This window comes from Leucoraja erinacea, chromosome 2, assembly GCF_028641065.1.
Source record: "Leucoraja erinacea ecotype New England chromosome 2, Leri_hhj_1, whole genome shotgun sequence".
Taxonomy (NCBI): domain Eukaryota; kingdom Metazoa; phylum Chordata; class Chondrichthyes; order Rajiformes; family Rajidae; genus Leucoraja; species Leucoraja erinaceus.
The window spans coordinates 40,612,905-40,637,206 of record NC_073378.1 but is presented as its reverse complement, the minus strand read 5'-3'; the positions used below and the strand labels follow the sequence as shown (position 1 = coordinate 40,637,206).

General features: G+C 43.2%; 1 protein-coding gene across 10 annotated transcripts in view; it reads left to right on the top strand.

Moving 5' to 3' along the window:
* adam22 (ADAM metallopeptidase domain 22) overlaps nucleotides 1-24,302 on the top strand; it is a 252,306-nt gene that overhangs the window by 201,517 nt on the left and 26,487 nt on the right. For 5 of the 10 annotated variants that reach the window (XM_055655385.1, XM_055655358.1, XM_055655349.1 and 2 more), the window contains 4 exons: nucleotides 11,825-11,915; nucleotides 15,811-15,828; nucleotides 16,596-16,706; nucleotides 18,296-18,396. In XM_055655385.1, the coding sequence (XP_055511360.1) occupies nucleotides 11,825-11,915; nucleotides 15,811-15,828; nucleotides 16,596-16,706; nucleotides 18,296-18,396 (321 nt within the window). The remainder of the gene's footprint in view (nucleotides 1-11,824; nucleotides 11,916-15,810; nucleotides 15,829-16,595; nucleotides 16,707-18,295; nucleotides 18,397-24,302) is intronic. The other 5 variants (XM_055655417.1, XM_055655409.1, XM_055655394.1 and 2 more) reach the window with 2 other exon arrangements.

Genomic DNA, 24,302 nt, shown 5'->3' with positions numbered 1-24,302 from the left:
CCCCGCGCTGTTTTTACACGGGGGGGGAGCTGGACAAAATAGTGTCCACAAGTGCTGCGAGTGAAGCTGGCTGGGGAGGACCGCGAAGGTGCGGGAGCCAGCAGCAGCTGAAGGCACAAGCCCCGTAAGGGATCAGCTGTGCCGATTTTTGATCCCGCGCCGGCCAGAACACCACGGCCGGGCGGGAGACTATTCAGAATGGGGCCGTCGACTTTTGACGTCGAAAACGGCAGGAGGCGGGGTGGAACGACGTGATTCCCCCGTAGCGACAATTTAAACCAGGACCTGCAGGTAAGAACTGCGGTCTTTTTGTGTTTTCCCATGCTGATTACAGGTGGAGAAACAAAGAAGACAAGGTCTGCGACAAAGCTGGTGAGGGAGGACCGCAGAGCAGCGGGCAGCCAGCAGCAGCCAGCGGCACTCGGATCACCGATAGTGGGATCAGCTGTGCCCGATGTCGCCTCCGCACCGGCCAGATCCACGCGGCCGGGCGGTAAGGCTAGACACAAAAACAAACAAGGTCGTGGACTCAGAGGAGTCCGACTTTGAACAACCGCGGGCGGCCAGCGACCGAGAGCGCTGGAGCCTGGAGCCGGATGGAGCGGTGTGTGGAGCATTTGCTCCAACGTGACAGACTCCGGGAGATGGAGTCGGGTCACTGTGGGCCCTATGATAAACCCACAGCAGTACCTCTTGAAGGGCTGCACAGTGCTTCTACCTCATCAGAGGGGAGCGCTGCGGGTCAGTTCTTTGCTGACCTGGAAGAGGGGCCCGCAGAAGGAAAGACAAGTGTGCAAGGGGTGCAGGAACGAGAGAACCTACTGGACTAATAAAAGGGACTCCAACAAAAACCCACTACAGCCAAAGACAGCACCCCTACGCACTCACGAGCAGAACTGGTGAAAGCTCAAAACATGAGTCTTTTTTAGGCCATGGCCCAGGCCGGCCTTCTTGGAAGATGCGGAGACCTCCAACGCCAACCAAACTGAAAATTCAGACACCAGCGCAACAACAGCAACGAAGAACCTACAAAAAGAAGTAAACCTACCACTGGTAACTATGGAGGTAGGTGGGTCTGGTTCCCTACAAAATACAGGGAGCATGGAGATTGGGGGGAGATTACACTCTTTTCTGAATGCATGGAGCATGTTAACAACCGATACTTACATCTTAAGCAGTATCCAGGGATATACAATAGAGTTTATACACAAGTACAGCCCTCCAGTTCAACATATACCGAACCGAATGTTCGTGCTTTCTGATAAAGAAAAATCAAAAGCGCAAGCTGAACTGGAGCGGCTTTACGTAAAAGGTGTAATTGAGAAAACTCAACATGAACCATTAGAATTCGTGTGCAATATATTTACCAAAAACAAAAAAGATGGTGGTTGTTGTATCATCATAGATCTGCCCAAATTGAATACATTTGTACAATATATTCACTTCAAAATGGAAGCCTTTGTTACTGCTAAACAATTAATTTCCAAAGGTTACTTCATGGCCAGCAAAGATTTAAAAGATGCTTACTATTCAGTGCCTATACGAGGTGACCACAGATGTTACTTAAAATTCAACTGGATGGGACAACTCTGGCAGTATAAAGCACTGCCAAATGAGTTATCATCAGCCCCAGGCTGTTCACAAAAATTTTGAAACCAGCCCTAGCGTTTCTACAGAAACGTAAACACATGGTCATGGCATATTTAGATGACATACTCATTGTGGGTAAAACTTTGGAATTGGCCAAACAAACTGTAACAGCCACAAAACAGTTATTTGAAAAACTGGGATTTATTATCCATCCAGTTAAATCTAAACTAACGCCTTCCACTACTATGGACTATTTGGGGTTCACCATTGACTCAGTTCACATGTCGGTGACTCTGCCTAAGGGAAAGGCTAGAGATTTAATATAGGCTTGCAATAACCTCATTGACATCAACAAACCATCCATCAGATTGGTAGCAAAAGTAATTGGCAAAATGGTGGCTGCCTTTCCAGCCACACAATTTGGACCTCTACATTACCAAAACTTACAGAGAGCAAAAATACAAGCACTCTAAATTAATGCAGGTCACTTTGACAGATCTATGAAACTACCATTTAGAATTTAGGAGATTGAGAGGTGATCTTTTAGAAACTTACAAAATTCTTAAGGGGTTGGACAGGCTAGATGCAGGAAGATTGTTCCCGATGTTAGGGAAGTCCAGGACAAGGGGTCACAGCTTAAGGATAAGGGGGAAATCCTTTAAAACCGAGATGAGAAGAACTTTTTTCACACAGAGAGTGGTGAATCTCTGGAACTCTCTGCCACAGAGGGTAGTTGAGGCCAGTTCATTGGCTATATTTAAGAGGGAGTTAGATGTGGCCCTTGTGGCTAAGGGGATCAGGGGGTATGGAGAGAAGGCAGGTACGGGATACTGAGTTGGATGATCAGCCATGATCATATTGAATGGCGGTGCAGGCTCGAAGGGCCGAATGGCCTACTCCTGCACCTAATTTCTATGTTTCTATGTTCTATGTTTCTATGTTTACCAATCAAAGCTAAAATGGAACTAAAATGGTGGATAGATAACATCTGGCTTTGTTCCAATCCAATCATTGTAAGTAACCCTTCCATGGTACTACAAACTGATGCCAGTGCACTTGGGTGGGGAGCCACCAATACCATCACCAGCTGTGGAGGTAGATGGACTGCTCAGGAGGCATCATCATTACTCACACTGGGCATAAACTACCTGGAAATGTTGGGTGCATTCCATGGCCTAAAGTCATATTGTACTGGGTCATATCACCACCATGTTAGACTACAGATAGACAATACCACCGTGGTAGCATACATTAACCACATGGGTGAAAACAAATCGACGTCATGTGACAATCTGGCTAATACAATTTGGCAATGGTGTATCCAGAGAGATATTTGGATATCAGCCACTTACCTACCAGGAAGACTAAATTTAATGGCAGACACCAGGTCACGCAAATATAATGAAATCACCGAATGGATGTTGAATTAAAAAAAAAAAAAAAAAAAAAGTATTTGCTGATATTACAGCAAAATATGGAACACCAGATATCGATCTATTCGCATCCAGACTTAACCACCAATTAGCAAATTATGTTTCATGGGAACCAGACCCTGGGGCAGCGGCGACAGATGCATTTTCGCTGCATTGGGGGGAAATTGTTTATTTACGCATTACCTCCTTTCTGCCTCATCAGTCGGGTATTAAGGAAAATACAACAAGACTCTGCGTCTGGTATTTTGGTAGTACCCGATTGGCCTACTCAACCATGGTTCCCAGTGGTATTAAACATGGTATTAGAACCATGTATCACCATCCCACATAGACCAGATTTATTGCTACATCCCGTAACAAGGGATAGCCACCCATGCCATAAACATTTGAACTTATTAATTTGTAGAGTTTAAAAACACCTCTACTACAACTGGGACTGACGGACCGAACAGTGAACATGATCTCGGCGGCCCAAAGACAGTCAACCAAAAAACAGTATCTGGTCTATATCAGGAAGTGGGAGATGTACTGCCATAAAAACAACATCACCTACAGAGACATGAACATCCCGTCTGTTCTGGAATATCTGGCAGGCCTCCACTATGATGAGGGGCTCAGTTACAGTGCCATCAACTGCGCCAGAAGTGCCCTATCGACTTACCTATGGCAGGGGACAGAGCGTTACTCTGTTGGGACTCACCCACTGGTAACAAAACTTATGAGGGGAATTTTTAATACTAATCCCCCAAGAACCAGGTACTCCCAAATATGGGATGTAAGTATTGTCCTGAAGATGCTCAGGAATTGGTCTCCAGCAACAGCTCTGTCCCTACACAGACTGACATTAAAAACAGTCATGCTAATGGCATTGGTCACGGCACAGAGGGTACAGTCACTGCATAAACTAAGACTGGACAACATGACTTCCTCAACAGAAAATATTACGTTTCATATCTATGAGTTAGTAAAGCAGAACAGACAGGGATCAGCAGGCCTCAATATACAATTTAGGTCATACCCAACAGATGACCGTCTGTGTATAGTAAGACATCTGTCATTATACATGGAGAAAATGAAAATCATAAGAGGCAATGAGAAGGCACTTTTTGGTCAGCCACAAGCAACCACACAAAAGAGTGACGGTCCAGACCATCTCAAGATGGCTGAAACAGGTGCTAACACAGGCTGGGGTGGATACTAATATTTTAAAATCTCATTCCACCAGGGCTGCAGCTACATCAGCAGCGATACAGTTGGATGTACCAATGGACCAAATCCTCAAGGCAGCAGGATGGTCTGGGGGGAAAAACATTCCAATTATTTTACAACAAACCAGTAATGAAACCTGGAACGTTTGCAGAAACAATTTTAAGTTCTGTAAATTAATTTAAACCCATAAAAAGGGGTTATAATTTTGTGTTAATAAATTTTATGATTTTATGTCGAATTCATGTCCAAATTATGTTAACACAATTCCTCCTACAGTCATCAAGGCAGACGTGATGCATGGACTCGTTTCCACGGCATGAGATCACAGAGCTTTAAAATCTTCACGTAGTCACTCACGTGACTCCGAAGTAAAATAGTAAGATTAAACGAGAACTTACCAGTTTGAAGTTTGATCTGTATTTTATGAGGAGTTACGATGAGGGATTACGTGCCCTCCGCTCCCACCCTTGATCATATACTTAACTGGTATCTCTTCTCTAATCTTACTATGTTTAGTCATTACAGTTATCTGTGATTTCACACCGCAGCTTTGAAGAATGACACGCATGCGTCATGGCGGGCTTCTTCACGTAATCCCTCATCGTAACTCCTCATAAAATACAGATCAAACTTCAAACTGGTAAGTTCTCGTTTAATCTTACTATCCATTGGCGTGGTAAAGAGATGGAGCTGAACATGGTTTAACATGACTCATTTTGGAGTTGATATGTTGCAAGGAAGTCATCAAGACAAAACAATTTGTTTGAGTCCAGAGCAAGGATAGAACTTGATTTTTGGCCATAATAATTGAAAAGAGTGCGTCAATGCAGTAAGGTTCCTTACCTAAATCATTAATTAGAAGTGGAATTGACATAATAAAAATGTTGTTTGTTTCTTCTGAGAACTAGCAACCAAATTGTAACAAAAGACATGTGGAAAGAAAGATAGTCAAGGTAATGGGAGATGGGTTTTGTCAAGAGAAGGCCAGACATAGTTGTGGAAGAGGCAATAAAATAGCAGTTAATTCTGCTTTGTCCGCTGTAGTGATGTAAGTAAAATAACTGGTCTTAGCTGGTTTAGCCAGATAAGAAATTATTTTATTAACATAATAACTTTGCTAATTGGAAGAGCAGAAACTATCGAAATGCATTTACATTTTGCTGGAGGAAGATGACTCATTAAACAGCTCATTTAAAAAATATCAACAGTTATAATCCAGGATGAGAAAGGACACTTTAATAAAACAATCTCTCGCATTTTGCTTGAGAATATTTTGTACATGGCGGCCACTTCTCTTTGTAGAAAAGCTTACAAACAGACATATCTAATTGGTATTGTAAAATGTAATTACTGTACATGCATTTAGTGTGGAGGTTTAGGAACTCTAATTCCGACCGCTCCCCAGATAATACAATGAATTTTACTTGAATGTTGAGGCACGTTAGGGCGTAATTTGCAGTATTGCTAAAGTAATAGTGAGCTTTTGTTTCAGCACAAATGTTGTAGCAAATTCAGGTAGATATAGATTCAGAGTAAAAAATGATGCCCAAAGGTTTATATTCTCATACTGGCTTCTCAATGGCTGATTCCACTTTGAAATGTTATATGTTTTCAATATATGTGCATTAACTCTGAACGAAAATGCCATGAAATATTAAATTTTGCCCATTACACACTAAGTGCTCTTTAATGATATTGTAAGTGGTGAATACAGTCAAACACCCTCCGTGGCACTGAAAAGCAACTATAACAAGTATGGAATAATATTTTTAGTGTAGGAAGGATCTGCAGATGCTGGTTTAAACTGAAGATAGTCACAAAAAGCTGGAGTAGCTCAGGCAGCACTTTGGAGCGTAGGAATGTGTGATGTTTCGGGTCGAGACCCTCCTTCTGAAGAAGGGGCTTGACCCGAACATCACCCATCCCTTCTCTCCAGAGATGCTGCCTGTCCCGATGAGTTACTCCAGCTATTTGTGAATATTATTTTTATTTGTTGGAATTTTTTTTAATGTAAAATTCTAAATTAAAAGACACCATTTCCAGTGTTATTTGCCTCATTTCTTTTCGTTCTCTTTCTGTACTTGAGGTTCATATCAGCAACTATGGCACTAATTAGTCACCCCAAGGCTTGCAGCATTTATTTCTCACCAATGTACTGGATGTAAGAATTATTTGATCTGATTGCTCAGATCTCTAATTTTTCCGATCTCCAAAGATTTAAAGACCGCATGGATGAACTCCAATAATTGTTCATCCCTGTCTGGTGAAAATATAAAACGGGGAAGGCAGCTCAACCGTGGCTAATGAGGGAAATCAAGTGTTAAATCCAAGGAAAATGCATAGAAATTGGCCAGAGGCAGCAGCAAACTGGAGGACTGGGAGGAATTTAGAACTCAACAAAGGGATTAATTAAGGGGGGGAGGAGGGAGGGAGAGCATGAGGGAAAGCTTGCGGAGAATATAAAAACAGACTAAAAGCTTCTTTAGATATATAAAAAGGAAAAGATTAGTGAAGACAAATGTAGGTCCCTTATAATCAGAGACAGGTTATTTATAATGGGAAACAAGGAAATGGCAGAACAGTTAAACGAGTACTTTGGTTCTGTCTTAACAAAGGAAGATGCAAACAATCTCCCTGAAATACTCAGGGACCGAGGATCTAGTGGGAGGGAGGAACTGAAGGAAATCCATGTTAGTCAGGAAATGGTGTATGGTAAACTGTTGGGACTGGAGACAGATACATCCCCAGGGCCTGATGGTCTGCATCTCAGAGAACGCAAGAAGATGGCCCTAGAAATTGTGGATGCACTGGTGATCATTTTCCAAAGTTCTCTCGACTCTGGATCAGTTCCTGTGGACTGGAACGGAGTCAATGTAACCCCACTTTTTAAGAAAGGAGGGAGAGAGAACACAAGGAATAATAGACTAAGCCTTTACATCGGTAGTGGGGAAGATTGTTAAAGATGTTATAGCAGCGCATTTGGAAAGCAGTGACAGGATAGGTCAAAGTCAGCATGGATTTATGAAGGGGAATTCATGCTTGACTAATCTTCGGGAATTTTTTAAGGATGTCACAAGTAGAATGGATAAGGAAGAGCCAGTGAATGAGGTGTATCTGGACATTCAAAAAGCCTTCGATAAGGTCCCACACAAGAGATTAGTGTGCAAAATTAGAGCATGTGGTATTGGGGGTAGGGTGTTGACATGGATAGCAAAGAGTAGGAAGTAATGGGTCTTTTTCAGAATGGCAGGTAGTGACTAGTGGGGTGCTGCAAGGCTCGGTGCTGAGACCCCAGTTATTTACAATATATATTAACGATTTAGACAAGGAAATTAAATTTGACTTCTCCATGTTTGCAGATGACACAAAGCTGGGTGGCAGTGTGAGCAGCGATGAGGATGCTATGAGGCTGCAGTGTGACCTGGATAGGTTGGGTGACTGGGCAGACGCATGGCAGATGCAGTATAATGTGGATAAATGTGAGGTTATCCACTTTGGTGGCAAGAACAGGAAGGCAGATTATTACCTGAATGGTGTCAGATTAGGAAAAGGGGAGGTGCAACGAGACCTGGGTGTGCTTGTACATCACTCACTGAAAGTAAGCATACAGGCACAGCAGAGATTGAAGAAAGCTGATGGCATGTTGGCCTTCATTGCGAGAGAATTTGAGTTTAGGAGCAAGAAGGTCCTCGTGCAGTTGTACAGGGCCCTGGTGAGATCGCACCTGGAGTATTGTGTGCAATCTTGGTCCCCTAATTTGAGGAAGGACATTATGCTATTGAGGAAGTGCAGCGTTGGTTCACCACGTTAATTCCCGGGATGGCGAGACTGTCATATGATGAAAGAATGGGTCGACTGGGCTTCACTGTAATTTAAAAGGATGAGAGGGCATCTTATAGAAACATGTGAAATTCATAAAGGATTGGACAGGCTAGATGTAGGAAAAATGTTCCCGATGTTGGGGGGAGTCCAGAACCAGGGGTCACAGTTTAAGTATAAAAGGTAGGTCATTTAGGACTGAGATGAGGAAAAACGTCTTTACCTGGAGAGTTGTGAATCTGTGGAATTCTCTGCCACAAAAGGCAGTGGAGGCCAATTCACTGGATCGTTTCAAGAGAGAGTTAGATTTAGCTCTTAGGGCTAATGTAATCAAGGGATATGGGATTGATTTTTTATCATCAATCTGCACACAATACCTCATAATATAAAAGCAAAAACAGGTGTTTAGAAATGTTTGCAAAGTAATTAAAAATAAATAACTGAGATATCACATTTGCATAAGTATTCAGACCCTTTGCTATGACACTCAAAATTGAGCTTCGGTGCATCCTGTTTCCATTGATTGTCCTTGAGATGTTTCTACAACTTCATTGGAGTCCACGTGGTAAATTAAATTGATTGTACATGATTTGGAAAGGTACACACCTGTCTATATAAGGTCCCACAGTTGACAGTTGACAGTCAGAGCAAAATCCAAGCTATGAAGACGAAGCAATTGTCCGTTGACCTCCGAGACAGGATTGTGTCGAGACACAGATCGGGGGAAAGGTATAAAACAATTTCTGGAGCATTGCAGGTCCCGAAGAGCACAGTGGCCTCTGTCATTCTTAAATGGAAGAACTTTGAAACCACCAGGACTCGTCATAGAGCTGGCCGCCCGGCCAAACTGAGCAATTATGGGAGAAGGGCCTTGGTCAGGGAGGTGACCAAGAACCCGACGGTCACTCTGACAGAGCTCCAGAGTTCCTTTGGGGAGATGGGAGAAACTTCCAGAAGGACAACTATATCTGCAGCACTCCACCAATCAGGTGGTAGATTGGCCAGACAGAAGCCACTCCTCAGTAAAAGGCACATGACAGCCTGATTGGAGTTTGCCAAAAGGCACCTAAACAAGATTTTCTGGTCTGATGATACCAAGATTGAACTCTTTGGCCTGAATGCCAAGTGTCACATCTGGAGGAAACTAGGCACCGCTCATTACCTGGCATATACCATACCTACGGTGAAGCATGGTGGTGGCAGCATCATGCTATGGGGATATTTTCAGCGGCAGGAACTGGGAAACTAGTCAGGATCGAGGGAAAGATGAATGGAGCAAAGTACAGAGAGATCCTTGAAGAATACCTGCTCCAGAGCATTCAGGACCTCAGACTGGGGCAGAGGTTCACCTTCCAACAGGACAACGATCCTAAGCACACAGCCAAGACCACGCAGGAGTGGCTTTGTGACAAGTCCATGAATGTCCTTGAGTGGCCCAGCAAGAGCCCGTACTTGAACTCGATCGAATATCTCTGTACGAACCTGAAAATAGCTGTGCATCGACACTCCCCATCCAACCTGACAGAGCTTGAGAGGATCTGCAGAGAAGAATGGGAGAAATTACCCAAATACAGGTGTGCCAAGCTTGTAGCATCATACCCAAGAAAACTTGAAGTTGTAATCGCCAAAGGTGCCTCAACATGGTTCTGAGTAGAGGGTCTGAATACTTATGTAAATGTGATATTTCAGTTATTTATTTTTAATTACTTTGCAAGAATTTCTAACCTGCTTTGCTATTTTATTATGCGGTATTGTGTGTAGATTGATGATTTAAAAAAAATGAATTTAATCCATTTTAGAATAAGGCTGTAATGTAACAAAATGTGGAAAAAGTGAAGGGATCGGAATACTTTCTGAATGCATTAATTGACACAAATATCATGGTGATTTATCAAGAGCATGTCCATGTAACAACTGATACCATCCACTGCCCTGCCACAACCAATTATAAAATTCAGCAGAGATATTGAAATTTGCAATTTAATGAGTACTGTTGCATCTGGTTTAGTTAACATTAAACATTATTTTATCCTGCTTTGAAATTTCATAAGATCTGTGTTAACTCTGTGTAACTTGCTTAGGTATAACATGTTGGAAGGAACTGCAGATGTTTGTTTACACTGAAGAGAGACACAAAAAGCTGGAGTATCTCAGGGGGACAGGTGGCATCTCTGGAGGGAAGGAATGGAAGAAGACGTTTGAAGAAGGGTCTTGATTCGAAACGTCACCCATTACTTCTTCCAGATATGCTGGCTGTCCCGCGGAGTTTTTTCCAGCATTTTGTGACTTTTCGTAGGCATAAATTGTACGCATCGATATTGCTAAAGGCTGTTTTTTTTTTTGTTTTTTTTTAAATATTAACTCTGTTATGGCGTCAGCTGATAGTCAGACCACTTGTGGTCGAACCCTCGTCAGTGGTTACAAAGGCTGTCACATGATGTCATGGGTTAAGGGGAGTGTCCTGCTACATAAGCAGATCTCACCTTGAGATCAGGAGTCGACAGGTGGCTGAGCTCGAGACAACACCCTCACTCAGCTGCAGCAGCAATGACAGTATGCTAGAGGAACAAACTTGCATGTACACCAACCATGTAATGTCTGAATAAAGCAACTGTTTATTCACCACGTTTGGTGCCGCTACACTGTCATGTTTTAATGAATAATCTTTATTTTGCAAGTTTGATTTGAATTGAATGGTTTATGAATTATATAATTATTTTGACTAAATTTGAAACCAACATTTATAATTTTATTAACATAATTCATTCATTCCAAAGATGATTAGTGTGTTTCTTATTTCTTTTGGTTTATATATAATTCCACCAGCTGCCACAATCTGAATAGTACTGAAGATTAATATTACTAAATTCATTTATCACATCTATTGCCCTCAAAAGATATTGGATGTTTTTTTTTAATTTGCTAGTTTATGACGATTAAAATAATTTTATATCTGTTGAATCTGGCTCATTTAATTTGTGTGAACTTTGAGAACTTAAAACTGGCAACCCTTTTGTATTTTTTTTAAAGTACAAGTTTGTGTATTATCATTTGCTAAGAAATTAATTAATGGAAGTATTTTGCCACATAGATTTTCCCATTTCATACATCAATATTGTCCACTTTAAACTAGATGTCTACCAAAATGTGATAAAATCATAAATAATGCTAATTGATTTCACAGAAGCCTAATATTACAGAAACTAAGCAAATTTTGATCTGACCTGAATTGAAATTTTGCAAAATGAATGATTGATTAAATGAATAGTGAATGAATGAATGAATAAGTTTATTGGCCAAGTATTCACATACAAGGAATTTGCCTTGGTGCTCCACCCGCAAGTGACAAAGACATACACCGACATACAGTGACAGTTAGGAATGATCCGTTGGTTACTGTAAAAATATTACTAATTCTTGTCTTTAATATCATGAAATGACTTTATTATTCAACATATTCAACTTTAAATCGACGGTCACATTTTGCTTCTTGTAATGAAAATGTATCAGTAATTACACGCAGGTAATTAAGGATGGGGAAAAAAGGTTTCGTGAAACTAATACATAAAGTGCATTAATCCCAGGAATTTCCAAGGGAGATCTCACTGATCTAACATTAGAACTCTGGTAGAAGATAACGAAAAATTCAATTTATTCATAGTGTATTAAGGACTGGAGTGAATGACGTGAAACATGTAAAAAAAAAAGCTTAAATTGTTATTTATTCTTTTCTCAGGAGATTAATTGGGTGTATCCCTCTCCCACTCTTACAGGATCAGCACAAACCAATATTATTATAGGTACCATTGCAGGGACCATCCTGATGGCAGCTCTTGTCTTGGCAGTTGCAGCATGGTTTTACAAGTGAGTATATAAACTTAACTCGGCTCATTTCCGACAATTTTAGGATAATGTTTAAGGTAATTGCTACATTTTAATACATTTTCGGGACTCTATAAATGCCGCTTGTTTCAGTATCATTTGCCCACAGAACCTGATTTGCTACCTCCCCCAATTTAGGCTCCCAACACTAGCAAATACATCATATTGACATCTGGACCATACTGTATACCGTACCAAAGGCAACCTTATGGGCCTGTCCCACTTAGGTGACTTTTTAGGCGACTGCAGGAGAGTATGCAATCGCCACATGTTCGCGGGTGATTGCCAGGGAGTCACCTTCATCGTCGTGAGGGAACTAGTCGCAGCCTCATTATGGTCACCGAGAATTTTTCAACATTGTTGAAAAATTAACGGCGACAAGAATGAAGCCGCCATCGAGAGTAGCGAGATTTCTCATGCCATAGGTGGGTCGCAAGGAGGTCCTAGTGAGTTGCCAGGCGGTCGAATGTTCTCTTAGGTTCTTGTAGGTTGTAGACGGTGCTGACCGGTGAATTTCCTTGGCTCATTGTGGAAAAATAAATGTAAGCAGTAGTTTTCAGAACCAAGGATAACCGACCATTAATGTTACATGTCTGCCGAACTTCACAGCTGTGTATCTCTGGCTTCTTAAAAGTTGTCTGGCTTCTTAAAAGTTGTCTCCACTCCTTCTCCCTCCTTCTCCCCCCTTCTCCCCCCGCCCTTAATTTGACAGTCGCCGGCAGTCGCCTGAAAATTCGCCTAATTGAGACAGGCCCTTTAGTGTACCAGTGGTGAGGGGCTGACGATTGGGTCAATGGCAGGGCTGTTAATTGAAAACAACGTTATTGTAGAGTCTTAGAGTGATACAGTGTGGAAACGGGCCCTTCGATCCAACTCGCCCAACGATGTCCAGCTACACTAGTCCCACTTGCCTGCGCTTGGTCCATATCCCTCCAAACCTGTCCTATCCATGTCTAACTGTTCCTTAAATGATATGATAGTCCCAGCCTCAACTACCTCCTCTGGCAGCTTATTCCATATACCCACCACCCTTTGTGTGAAAAAGTTACACCTCAGATTCTTATTAAATCTTTTCCCCTTCACCTTGAACCTATGTCCCCTGGTCCTCGATTCCCCTACTCTGGGCAAAAGACTCTGTGCATCTTCCCGATCTATTCCGCTCATGAAGATTTATACCTCTGCTCTTCAACAATACCCAGAGGCCTATCATTTACTGTGTAGGTTCTGTCCTTTTTCGACGTCCCAAAATGCAACACCTCACACTTCTCTGTATTAAATTCCATCAGCCATTCCTCTGCCCACCTGGCCAATCAATCCAGATCCTGCTGCAATCGTTCACAACCATCTTCACTATCTGCAAAACCACCCCCTTTTGTATCATCAAGAAACTTGCTAATCTTGCCCTGTATGTTCCCATCCAAACCATTGATGTAGATGTCAAACAGCATCGAACCCTGAGGCACGCCACTAGTCACAGGCATCCAGTCTGAGAGGCAACCTTCTACCATTACCCTCTGCTTCCTTCCATGGAGCCAATTTGCTATCCATTTAGCTTTCTCTCCTTGGATCCCATGTGATCCAACCTTCCATAGCAGCCTACCGTGTGGAACCTTGTCGAACGCCTTTCTGAAGTCCATGTACACAACATCTACAGCTCTGCCCTCTTCAACCTTTTTGGTCACGCCTTCAAAAACATCAATCAGATTTGTAAAACACCACCTCCAACATACAAAACCATGCTGACTATCCCTAATCACCCCTTGCCCATCCAAATGCCTGTATAACCTATCCCTCAGAATACTCTCCAGTAACTTACCAGCTACAGATGTTAAGCTCACCGGCCCATAGTTCACAGCATTTTCCCTGCAGCCCTTCTTGAAAAGAGGTACAACATTTGCCACCCTCCAGTCTTCCGGCACCCCTCCTGTATTTAAGGACGACTCGTAAATTTCAACCAGGGCTCCCGCAATTTCCTCTCTAGTTTCCTGCAATGTCCTCGGATATATTTGATCAGGCCCTGGAGACTCCTCTCAAGCCACTTCCAGTGATTGCCCCAATATTCTGATTTGATGTCTCTTGCGGGTTGCTACCCATGCACCCATCCAGGCGAGTACTGGTTATTTATCATGCTCTCGAGGTTTTATATGGGTGGAGAAGTTATTGGCCCAGCAAATGTTTTGGCTTCTCTGAAAAATGTCAGCAGCTGCGTCCTGCAACTGCACTGATCGGAATTATTAAAATTGCTCTACTCCGGATTAAACTGATTTTCATTAGCGTAATACTTCTTGCTTGGAAGGTAGACACTAAATGCTGGAGAGAAGAAGGGTCTCGACCCAAAATCACCCATTCCTTCTCTCCAGAGATACTGCCTGTCCCGCTGAGTTACTCCAGCATTTTGTGTCTATGTTCGATTTAAACCAGCTTCCGCTGTTCTTTCCTACACTTCTTGCTTGGAGTTGTGTGAATATTTGGATTTATTCTCACCAACTGCTTTAGGATATACAGTATGTAACATGTTACGTCTGCAAAACACTGGCAAACATCTGTAACATAGGATATTCCAAGATTGATAAACAAAAAAGTTGTAGGAAGGAACAGCAGTTGCTGGTTTACACCAAAGATAGGCACAAAATGCTGGAGTAACTCTGGGACAGACAGAATACTGAAGAAGGACCTCGACCCAAAACGTCGCCCATTCCTTCTCTCCAGACATGCTGCCTGTCCCACTGAGTTACTTCAGCATTTTGTGTCTATCCACAATGAGAACGTTTTATTTGTTTGCAGGATGTGGACATCACAGGTAAGTTGACCTTTATTGTCACTGCCTCCCTGGCCCCAGAATTGTTTGAATGTAGTTAAGGGTCAACCAGACTGATCACCCTCATCACACATAGGTTATGGTCTCTTTCCCTAAAGGCCATTCATGAAGTGGATTATATTGTATGAAGATTCAATAGTGTTGTGGTTATAGTTTCTCATGCTAGCATTTCATTCTGCATTTGTTTAATTCTTGAATTTAAGTTCTTCAGCTGTTCTGGTGGAATTCATGTATCTGGCTCAATAACTCAGGCTTTATGCTGGTTAGATAACTTAGCAATTCAAGGTTTCAAGGTTAGTTTATTGTCACATGTACCAATTAAGGTACAGTGAAATTTGAGTTGCCATACTAAGTGAAAAGGAACAAGACACACAACCACATGAAAGTTACCATAAACATCCATCACAGTGGATTCTAAATTCCTCTGTGATGGAAGGTAATAAAGTTCAATCTACTTCCTCTTTGTTCTCCCGCGGTCAGGGCAGTCAAAACATCTGCAGTCGGGGTGGTCAAAGCCCCTGTTGGGGTGATCGAAACTCCCACGTCGGGGTGGTTGAAACTCTCTCCTCGTGGAGCTCCTGAGTCGGCCTCTTCTTACCAGACACATCACAATCTTAAAGTCCACAGGCCCCGTGGTTGGAGCTTCGATCCCCGGCAAAGGGATCGCAAGCTCCGCGATGTTAAAGTCCCGCAGACTCCCGCGGCTTGGAGTGCCCATTGGTCTCCAGTAAAGGCCGCCAGGTCCACGATGTTAGGCCGCAGTGGGGACGGAGATACGATATGGAAAAAACGGCATCTCCGTCGAGGTAAGAGATTGAAAAAAGTTTCCCCCACCCCACATAAAACAAACCAAGGAACACTAAAACCACATACTAAAAATACCAAAATGAAGAAAGAACAGACAGACTATTGGCGAGGCAGCCACTGCTGGTTCGACATGAGGACAAATATAATTGTAACCATATAATAATGCTTATTCATCATGAACATTATTTGTCATGAACATACCTTGACTTGTTTTTCCTTTGTTATTTGCTTCCTTTGCTTCATGTTTGAAAGAAATTATCAAGAAAGAAGGTATGTGATTTATAACTAGAGCTCGATAGAGGATCTATTTCCTTTAAACATGAGCTCTATTTTACTGTATATGTCTTTCATCTTGACAGGTAATTCATGGATGAAACGGTGGACTTGCCTTTCCATCACACACTCACTTTACACCATATTGTCTCCTCCTTCTTCTGTTCCTCTTCCTTCACCTTCCTCCTCCTCCTCTTTCCCTACAGCAGCCAAGTTTCCTCTTCAGACAGGAAGAGCAGAGAGCTTGGAGTGGTGACTTGTCTGTTGGCTCTGCTTCGTGATCATCTGCGGAAACCATCCGTCTTTGGGCCAAGTGCCGACGTGTTGATCTTCCCTCTGCTCTGAAATTCAGTGTCCAATGCTGTGTATATTCCACTTAACAGAATGGGCAAGAACTAGCAGAACCTCCCAAATGTCAGCTGACACATCTGAATGCCAGAGGAGGCCGGAATGGTTGGGAATCTGACATTCCATGTGATCATTGGGCTGACTGGCTCTGGGTTCGACATAAGGACAAATATAATTGTCTGCTTTATTTCTATCCTTGTTACCCTACTAATTCATTCACAACTTTATCTTTACAGCCTTCATTTCCCACATGGTGTGCTTTGAAATGTGTTGCTTGTGATACCATGCTGCATAACATCAACTAAATTTGAATTCTGAGCACAATTATTTGATGGTATGTTGTGACGGATGGTAGTTCTAGATGTACTTGTTCTGGGTTTGATGGCTCATCTTTCCTGCCTTCTCACTGTTTGTAGGCAAATGCCACAAGGAGACTATGTCAAAAAGCCCGGAGAAGCTGACTCTTTCTATAGTGACATACCTCCTGGAGTCAGCTCAAACTATTCAGCATCTAGTTCTAAGAAAAGGTCTGCATTTCTCTTTCAACCTATTCTTTTACAAGCAACAGGCAGATTGAATTAATTACTTAGCAAATAAAGTAAAGCACACTTTTTTTTAAAAGCTTGAGCTTCATACCATTCAAACACAATTTCCTCCTGTGTGTGTTTGGGGTGCTAATGCAAAACTAGTTTTGTCTCCAGTTCTGAATTTTAACTAAATGCAGGCACCAAAAATCCTGCACCCGCCTTGAGGGCAGATGCAAAAAGAAAGGGCCCTATGCCATCCAGTTTCTATCTTTTTAACACATTATGATGATGGTTAAATAATGTTTGGACAAGGTTACTGCTATGATAAACCAGCATAGGGATTTAGGTGGTTCAGCCACTCACTTTCCTCCTTTCTAAGGATTGCTTCCCTTCCCTCAGATGCAGGCAATTCCAAAATCATTTGATTTATACAGAATTTTGGAGTCTGAATTACTGAGTCCAGGGGCTTATTGCAGGATCACCTTCAGTGTCTATTTTCTGGCAATGCAATGTAACAGTTCACCACTGAGCACAAACTGCAGTTGAATCTACTGGCTGGCAAAAAGAAAAAGAGATAGCATTCTGAGAATTTAGAAAGGATAGAGAAAATATACAAATACTGAAGAGGAAACACAAGCTAAGGGACAGTAAGTACATGGCAGTGGCTGCCTCTGTTGTATTGAGGCCATCTGGAACCTTATTAAACTTTTCACCAAATTATGTCAGACACACAAAGCTCAATGGGTCAGACAGCATCTCCGGAGAAAATGAATGGAGAGCATGAATGTAGTCCAACATGACAATTTTTAATTTGCTAAAACTTTCATCACATCCTCTCGTATCCACTAAACACGTGCAAGATTTTTCAGAGAGTTTTATGCATTTGATTGTCTTGAGTCACCACTTACAGATCCAATTGATTCTTTAGATTCCAGCCATTGTTGATTTATGCTCCATGACAAACTTTGTATCTGGACTCACAGAATATCTCCTCTTCTCCTATCTTGAAATCTGGATTTAGATGAGCTGTTTTCATTCCTAAGAAATAAATATGTAAAATTGGGAGGTTGACATTGCTGAGAGTCCTTCAAAGGAATTTAATGAATGGTATAAGACCCTGTAATGACATGTACAGTTCCCTCAGGAGTGGCGCTGTGCATCTGCTCCTTCCTGGTATAGGCCATTAATGTCATGAATGTTGACCAACATGACCATTTATATTAAAGGCAAAATTAGCACTTGCAAACAATAATGCAGAGCACACAAGGGGAAATTGTGAATGTGCATAGTGCTGCACGAATTTGCACATGCCCAAACAAGGCCACTTCCCTTGCTTGTAAATAAGCTACGGTTTAGTGAACTGCATGCACCAAGGTAAGCACACAAGGTTTCTCACTCCAAAGGCTACTGCTTCAGCTAAAGTATGCAAGTTTTCTCATTTAAAGTTTAGTGGCTGTAAAGTACTAAAACAGATAGAGCAACATCTCTGTTTTGGTATCCAGATATAACAACTTTGAAATGCCAGACTCTGGCATTTCTTTGAAACATAAATTGAAGAATTACCTTGCACTTATTTTTTAATATTTCAGATCAAATGGACTCTCCCATTCTTGGAGTGAACGGATTCCAGATGAAAAACATATCCCAGATGTCTGTGAAAATGGCAGACCACGCAGTAACTCCTGGCAAGGTAAGTGTTCTGTGTACTGTATATGATTTAATATTATCAATTAAAGAACATGATATCTGTTGTAATGTAAGGGAAACTAGTACCTATGGGAAAGCCCCACAAATAATAATGACCTGATAATCCGATTTGGTGGTCTGGCTCAGATTATATGATTTGTTGTTCTGCTTCAGACAATTCCCCTGATCAAGTAAGTGGAATACATTAAAAAGAGCATCGAACAGTACATTGAAAGAACAAGCCATTTCACGCACTATGTCTATGACAAATACTAAATTAAACTAATCCCTACGTCCTGTATATGATGCATGTATATCCATTTGCCTAGCAAAAAGCCTCTTAAATGCCACTACAGGTGCACAACCTTTTATCCGGAGTTCCAGAAACCGAAAAGCTCCGAAAACCGGCCATTTTTTCCAGATGTCGTCTGCGCACCAAAGCTCGCGTTTGGCGCCAAACTTGACCCGAAACGACCCACGGTCAACCCAGGTCTGTACTACTGTAGCGGCTGCCTCCTCCCTGGAGACCGGGAGACGCTTAAACGTCTGTAAATCATTGCTTAAATGTTAGTCAGTTAGTTTGGAGGGCTTTTATGTGAAGGGGGGTGAAGGGGTAAACTTTAATTCTTAGTCCCCTACCTGGTCGGAGAGGTGGGGAGCGGTCAATGCCTTACCGGGTCGCTGTGCAGTAAGCTCCGCAGCGCTGTGGCCGGTGGGGCCGCGGGCGGCGCCGGTTGTAGCTCTGACCCCGGCAACTCTACCCCTGGCTGCGAGGCGCTCCAAATCCAGCGTGGCCCGCGGCCGGACGCCCCAGCTCCGCGAATGTCGGGAGTCGGCGGCGTCGCAGCGCTGGGATACCAGCGGGGAGCGGGCAATGCCTTACCGGGTCGCCGTGCGGCAAGCTCCGGAGCGCTGTGGCCGCCGACACACAACATCGCGGAGCGTCGCTGGATTTGGGAGCCGCGCAGCCAGGGGTAGAGTTGCCGGGGTCGAAGCTCCAACCGGCGCCGCCCGCGGCCGGACGGAGCCCCCAGCTCCGCGGCTCCAAATCCAGCGACGCTCCGCGAATGTTGGAAGAAGGCGGCCACAGCGCTCCGGAGCTTGCCGCACGGCGACCCGGTAAGGCATTGCCCGCTCCCCGCTGGTATCCCAGCGCTGCGACGCCGCCGACTCCTGACATTCTCGGAGCTGGGACGTCCGGCCGCGGGCCGCGCTGGATTTGGAGCGCCTCGCAGCCAGGGGTAGAGTTGCCGGGGTCGGAGCTACAACCACGGCCGGACGGAGCCCCCAGCTCCGCGAGGTTGGGAGTCGCCGACCAGGTAGGTAGGGGACTAAGAATTAAAGTTTCCCCCTTCACCCCTACACCACCACCACCACATAAAATCCCTCCAAACTAACTGACTAACATTTATGCAATGATTCTCCCGGTCTCCGGGGAGGAGGCAGCTGCTCCAGACTTTTCAAGCCGCCCGCGCTACCTACCTAATCTACGCTAAAAACCTTCCATTCTGAAATCCGAAAATGTCCGAAATCCGACAAGTGTCTGGTCCCAAGGCTTTCGGATAAAAGGTTGTGCACCTGTATCTGCTCCCTGAGCAGCGTGTTCAAAGCCTACTCTATCTATGCCTCTCATAATTTTATAAACTGCATCAGGTCTCCCTTCAGCCTCTGACAATCCAGAGAAAACAATACAAGTTTGCCCAACCACTCCTTATAGCTAATATTGAACGAATGAATGAATATGTTTATGAATGAATAAGCTTATTGACCAAGTATTCACATACAAGGAATTTGCCTTGGTGCTCCACCCGCAATAGACAATAGGTGCAGGAGTAGAATATTCGGCATTTCGAGCCACCGCTGCCATTTAATGTGATCATGGCTGATCATCCCCAATCAGTACTCCCCATATCCCCCGAGTCCGCTATCTTTAAGAGCCTTATCTAGCTCTCTCTTTCTAAAGTATCCAGAGAACTGGCCTCCACCACCCTCTGAGGCAGAGAACTCCACAGATTCAGAGAAATGTTGAACGTTAGGGCTTTATTCTTTGGAGCGCAGAAGGTTAAGGGGGGACTTAATAGAGGTTTTTAAAATGATGAGAGGGATAGACAGAGTTGACGTGGAAAAGCTTTTCCCACTGAGAGTAGGGAAGATTCAAACAAGGGGACATGACTTGAGAATTAAGGGACTGAAGTTTAGGGGTAACATGAGGGGGAACTTCTTTACTCAGAGAGTGGTAGCTGTGTGGAATGAGCTTCCAGTGAAGGTGATGGAGGCAGGTTTGTTTTTATCATTTAAAAATAAATTGGATAGTTATATGGATGGGAAGGGAATGGAGGGTTATGGTCTGAGCGCAGGTATATGGGACTAGGGGAGATTATGTGTTTGGCACGGACTAGAACGGTCGAGATGGCCTGTTTCCGTGCTGTAATTGTTATATGGTTATATGGTAGATTCACAACTCTCTGTGAGAAAAAGCATTTCCTCGGCTCCGTTCTAAATGCTTACCCCTTATTCTTAAACTGTGGCTCCTGGTTCTGGACTCCCCCAACATCGGGAACATGTTTCCTGTCTCTAGCGTGTCCAAACCCTTAATAATCTTATATGTTTCAATAAGATACCCTCTCATCCTTCTAAACTCTAGAGTATACAAGCCCAGCCGCTCCATTCTCTCAGCCATCCCAGGAATTAACCTTGTAAACCTACGCTGCACTCCCTCAATAACAAGAGTGTTCTTCCTCAAATTGTGGGACCAAAACTGCACACAATACTCCAGGTGTGGTCTCACCAGGCCCTATACAACCGCAAAAGGACTTCTTTGCTCCTATACTCAACTCATCTTATTATTAAGTCCAACATGCCATTCGCTTTCTTCACTGACCGCTGTACCTGCATGCTTACTTTCTTTGAGTGATGAACAAGTATCCCCATATCCCGCTGTACTTCCCCTTTTCCCAACTTGACACCATTCAGATAGTAATCTGCCTTCCTGTTTTTGCTAACAAAGTGGATAACCTCACATTTATCCACATTAAACTGCATCCGTCATGCATCTGCCCACTCACCCAACCTGTCCAAGTCACTCTGCATTGTCATAGCATCTTCCTCACAGTTCACACTGCCACAGCTTTGTGTCATCTGCAAATTTGCTAATGTTACTTTGAATCCCTTCATCTAAATCATTGATGTATATTGTAAATAGCTGCGGTCCCAGCACCGAGCCTTGCAGTACCCCACTAGTCACTGCCTGCCATTCTGAAAGGGACCCGTTAATCCCTACTCTTTGTTTCCTGTCTGCCAACCAATTTTCTATCCATGTCAGCACTCTACCCCCAATACCATGTGCCCCAATTTTGCCCACTAATCTCCTATGTGGGGCCTTATCAAATGCTTTCTGAAAGTCCAGGTAAACTACATCCACTGGCTCTCCCTTGTCCATAGGAGATTGGTGGGCAAAATTAGGGCACATGGTATTGGGGGTAGAGTGCTGACATGGATAGAAAATTGGTTGACAGACAGGAAACAAAGAGTGACAACATGACATACAGTAACAGTTAGGAATGACACATAAAACATTATTGATTATGCATGTGAATTAAACAAAATACCAGAGCAAAAGGAGGCTACAAATTTTTGGCTATTGAGTAGAGCTGCTACACGTGAAAAAAAACTGTTTTTATGTCTGGCTTTGGCAGCTTTGACAGACCAGTCACCTTCCAGAGGGAAGTGATTCAAAGAGTTTGTGGCCAGGGTGAGAGGGGTCAGAGATGATCTTACCCGCTCACTTCCTGGCCCTTGCAGTGTACAGTTTGTCAAGGTTGCAGCCACTAACCTTCTCAGCTGATCGGATGATTTGCTGCTGCCTCCGGATGTTGTGCTTGGTGGCTGAGCCAAACCAGACCATGATGGAGGTGAGGACAGACTCTACGATGGCAGTATAGAATTAGACCATCATTGCCTGTGGCAGATTGTGCTTTCTCAGCTGCCACAGGAAGTACATCCTCTGTTGTGGTGAGCAATAGTGTCTAATCCACTTAGTGTCCTGGCATCTCTTCTGTACCCTCTCCAAACCCTGCACATCCTTCCTGTAATAGGGCAACTAGAAATGCACACAAAGAATACAAAAATACTAAAACTCCAAATGCGGTGTAACCAATTTTTTAAATAAAACTGCAACATAGTTTAATGACTGTTAAACTCAGTGCCCTGACTGATGAAGACAAGCATACCTGTTGCTTTTCTGTTTGTAGTTTGTAGTAGCATTGACACTTTTCATTTCACTGCACATCTGGTATGTGTATGTGACGAGCAAACTTGACTTGACTTGATACCATTTGCAATTTTACCACTATCTATTTATGTTGCTACCTACAGGGAACTATGGACTAGGCCCCCAAGATCCATCTGTACATCTGGGAAAGAGTTCTGTCATTTACTGTATATATTCCTCTTATCTTTGGCCTCCTAAAGTGCAACACCTCAAATTTGCCTGGATTATGCTCCATCTGTCATTTATGCCCATATGTGTAATTGATCTATATCTTGCTGTATCCTTTGACAACTTTCCTCACTGTCTGCTACTCCACCAACGTTGGTGTCATCTGCAATCTTGCAATCCGACCTATCTATATTTCCATCAACTCATTTATATACAGTGCATTCAGACTCCTTCACTTTTTCCACATTATGTTACTACAGCCTTATTCTAAAATGGATTAAATTTGTTTTTCTAATCATCAATCTACACACAATACCCCAGAATGAAAAATCGAAAACAGGAATTTAGAAATGTTTGCAAAATAATTAAAAATATATAACTGAAATATCACATTTACATAAGTATTCAGACCCTCCTCCACCCATCCCTCCCCAGGCACTTTCCCCTGCATCCATAGAAGATGTAATGCCCTGACCCTACACCTCCACTCTCACCACCATCCATGGACTGAAACGGCCCTCCCAGGTGTCTCGGAGATGCACATGCACCTCCTCTAACCTCATCCATAACACGTGTTGCAGTAGTTGACGTCCTCTACATTGCTGAGACCAAGGGCAGACCAGGTCACCCCTTTGCCGAGCACCTGCACTAAGTCTCATGGCCACCTGAAACTTCCAGTGCAGACCATTTCAATTACCCTCCCCATTGCCAAACTGACTAGAATGTCCATGGCCTCTTTAATTGCCAGGATGAGGCTGAACACAAATTAGAGGAACAGCACCCTCATATTATAACCATATAACAATTACAGCATGGAAACAGGCCATCTCGACACTTCTAGTCCGTGCCGAACACGTATTCTCCCCTAGTCCCATATACCTGTGCTCAGACCATAACCCTCCATTCCTTTCCCGTCCATATAACTATCCAATTTATTTTTAAATGGTAAAAACGAACCTGCCTCCACCACCTTCACTGGAAGCTCATTCCACACAGCCACCACTCTCTGAGTAAAGAAGTTCCCCCTCATGTTACCCCTAAACTTCTGTCCCTTAATTCTCAAGTCATGTCGCCTTGTTTGAATCTTCCCTACTCTCAGTGGGAAAAGCTTATCCACGTCAACTCTGTCTATCCCTCTCATCATTTTAAAGACCTCTATCAAGTCCCCCCCCCCCTTAGCCTTCTGCGCTCCAAAGAATAAAGCCCTAACTTGTTCAACCTTTCTCTGTAACTTAGTTGCTGAAACCCAGGCAACATTCTAGTAAATCTCCTCTGTACTCTCTCTATTTTGTTGACATCCTTCCTATAATTAGGCGACCAAAATTGTACACCATACTCAAGAATTGGCCTCACCAATGCCTTGTACAATTTTAACATTACATCCCAACTTCTATACTCAATGCTCTGATTTATAAAGGCCAGCACACCAAAAGCTTTCTTTACCACCCTATCTACATGAGATTCCATTTTCA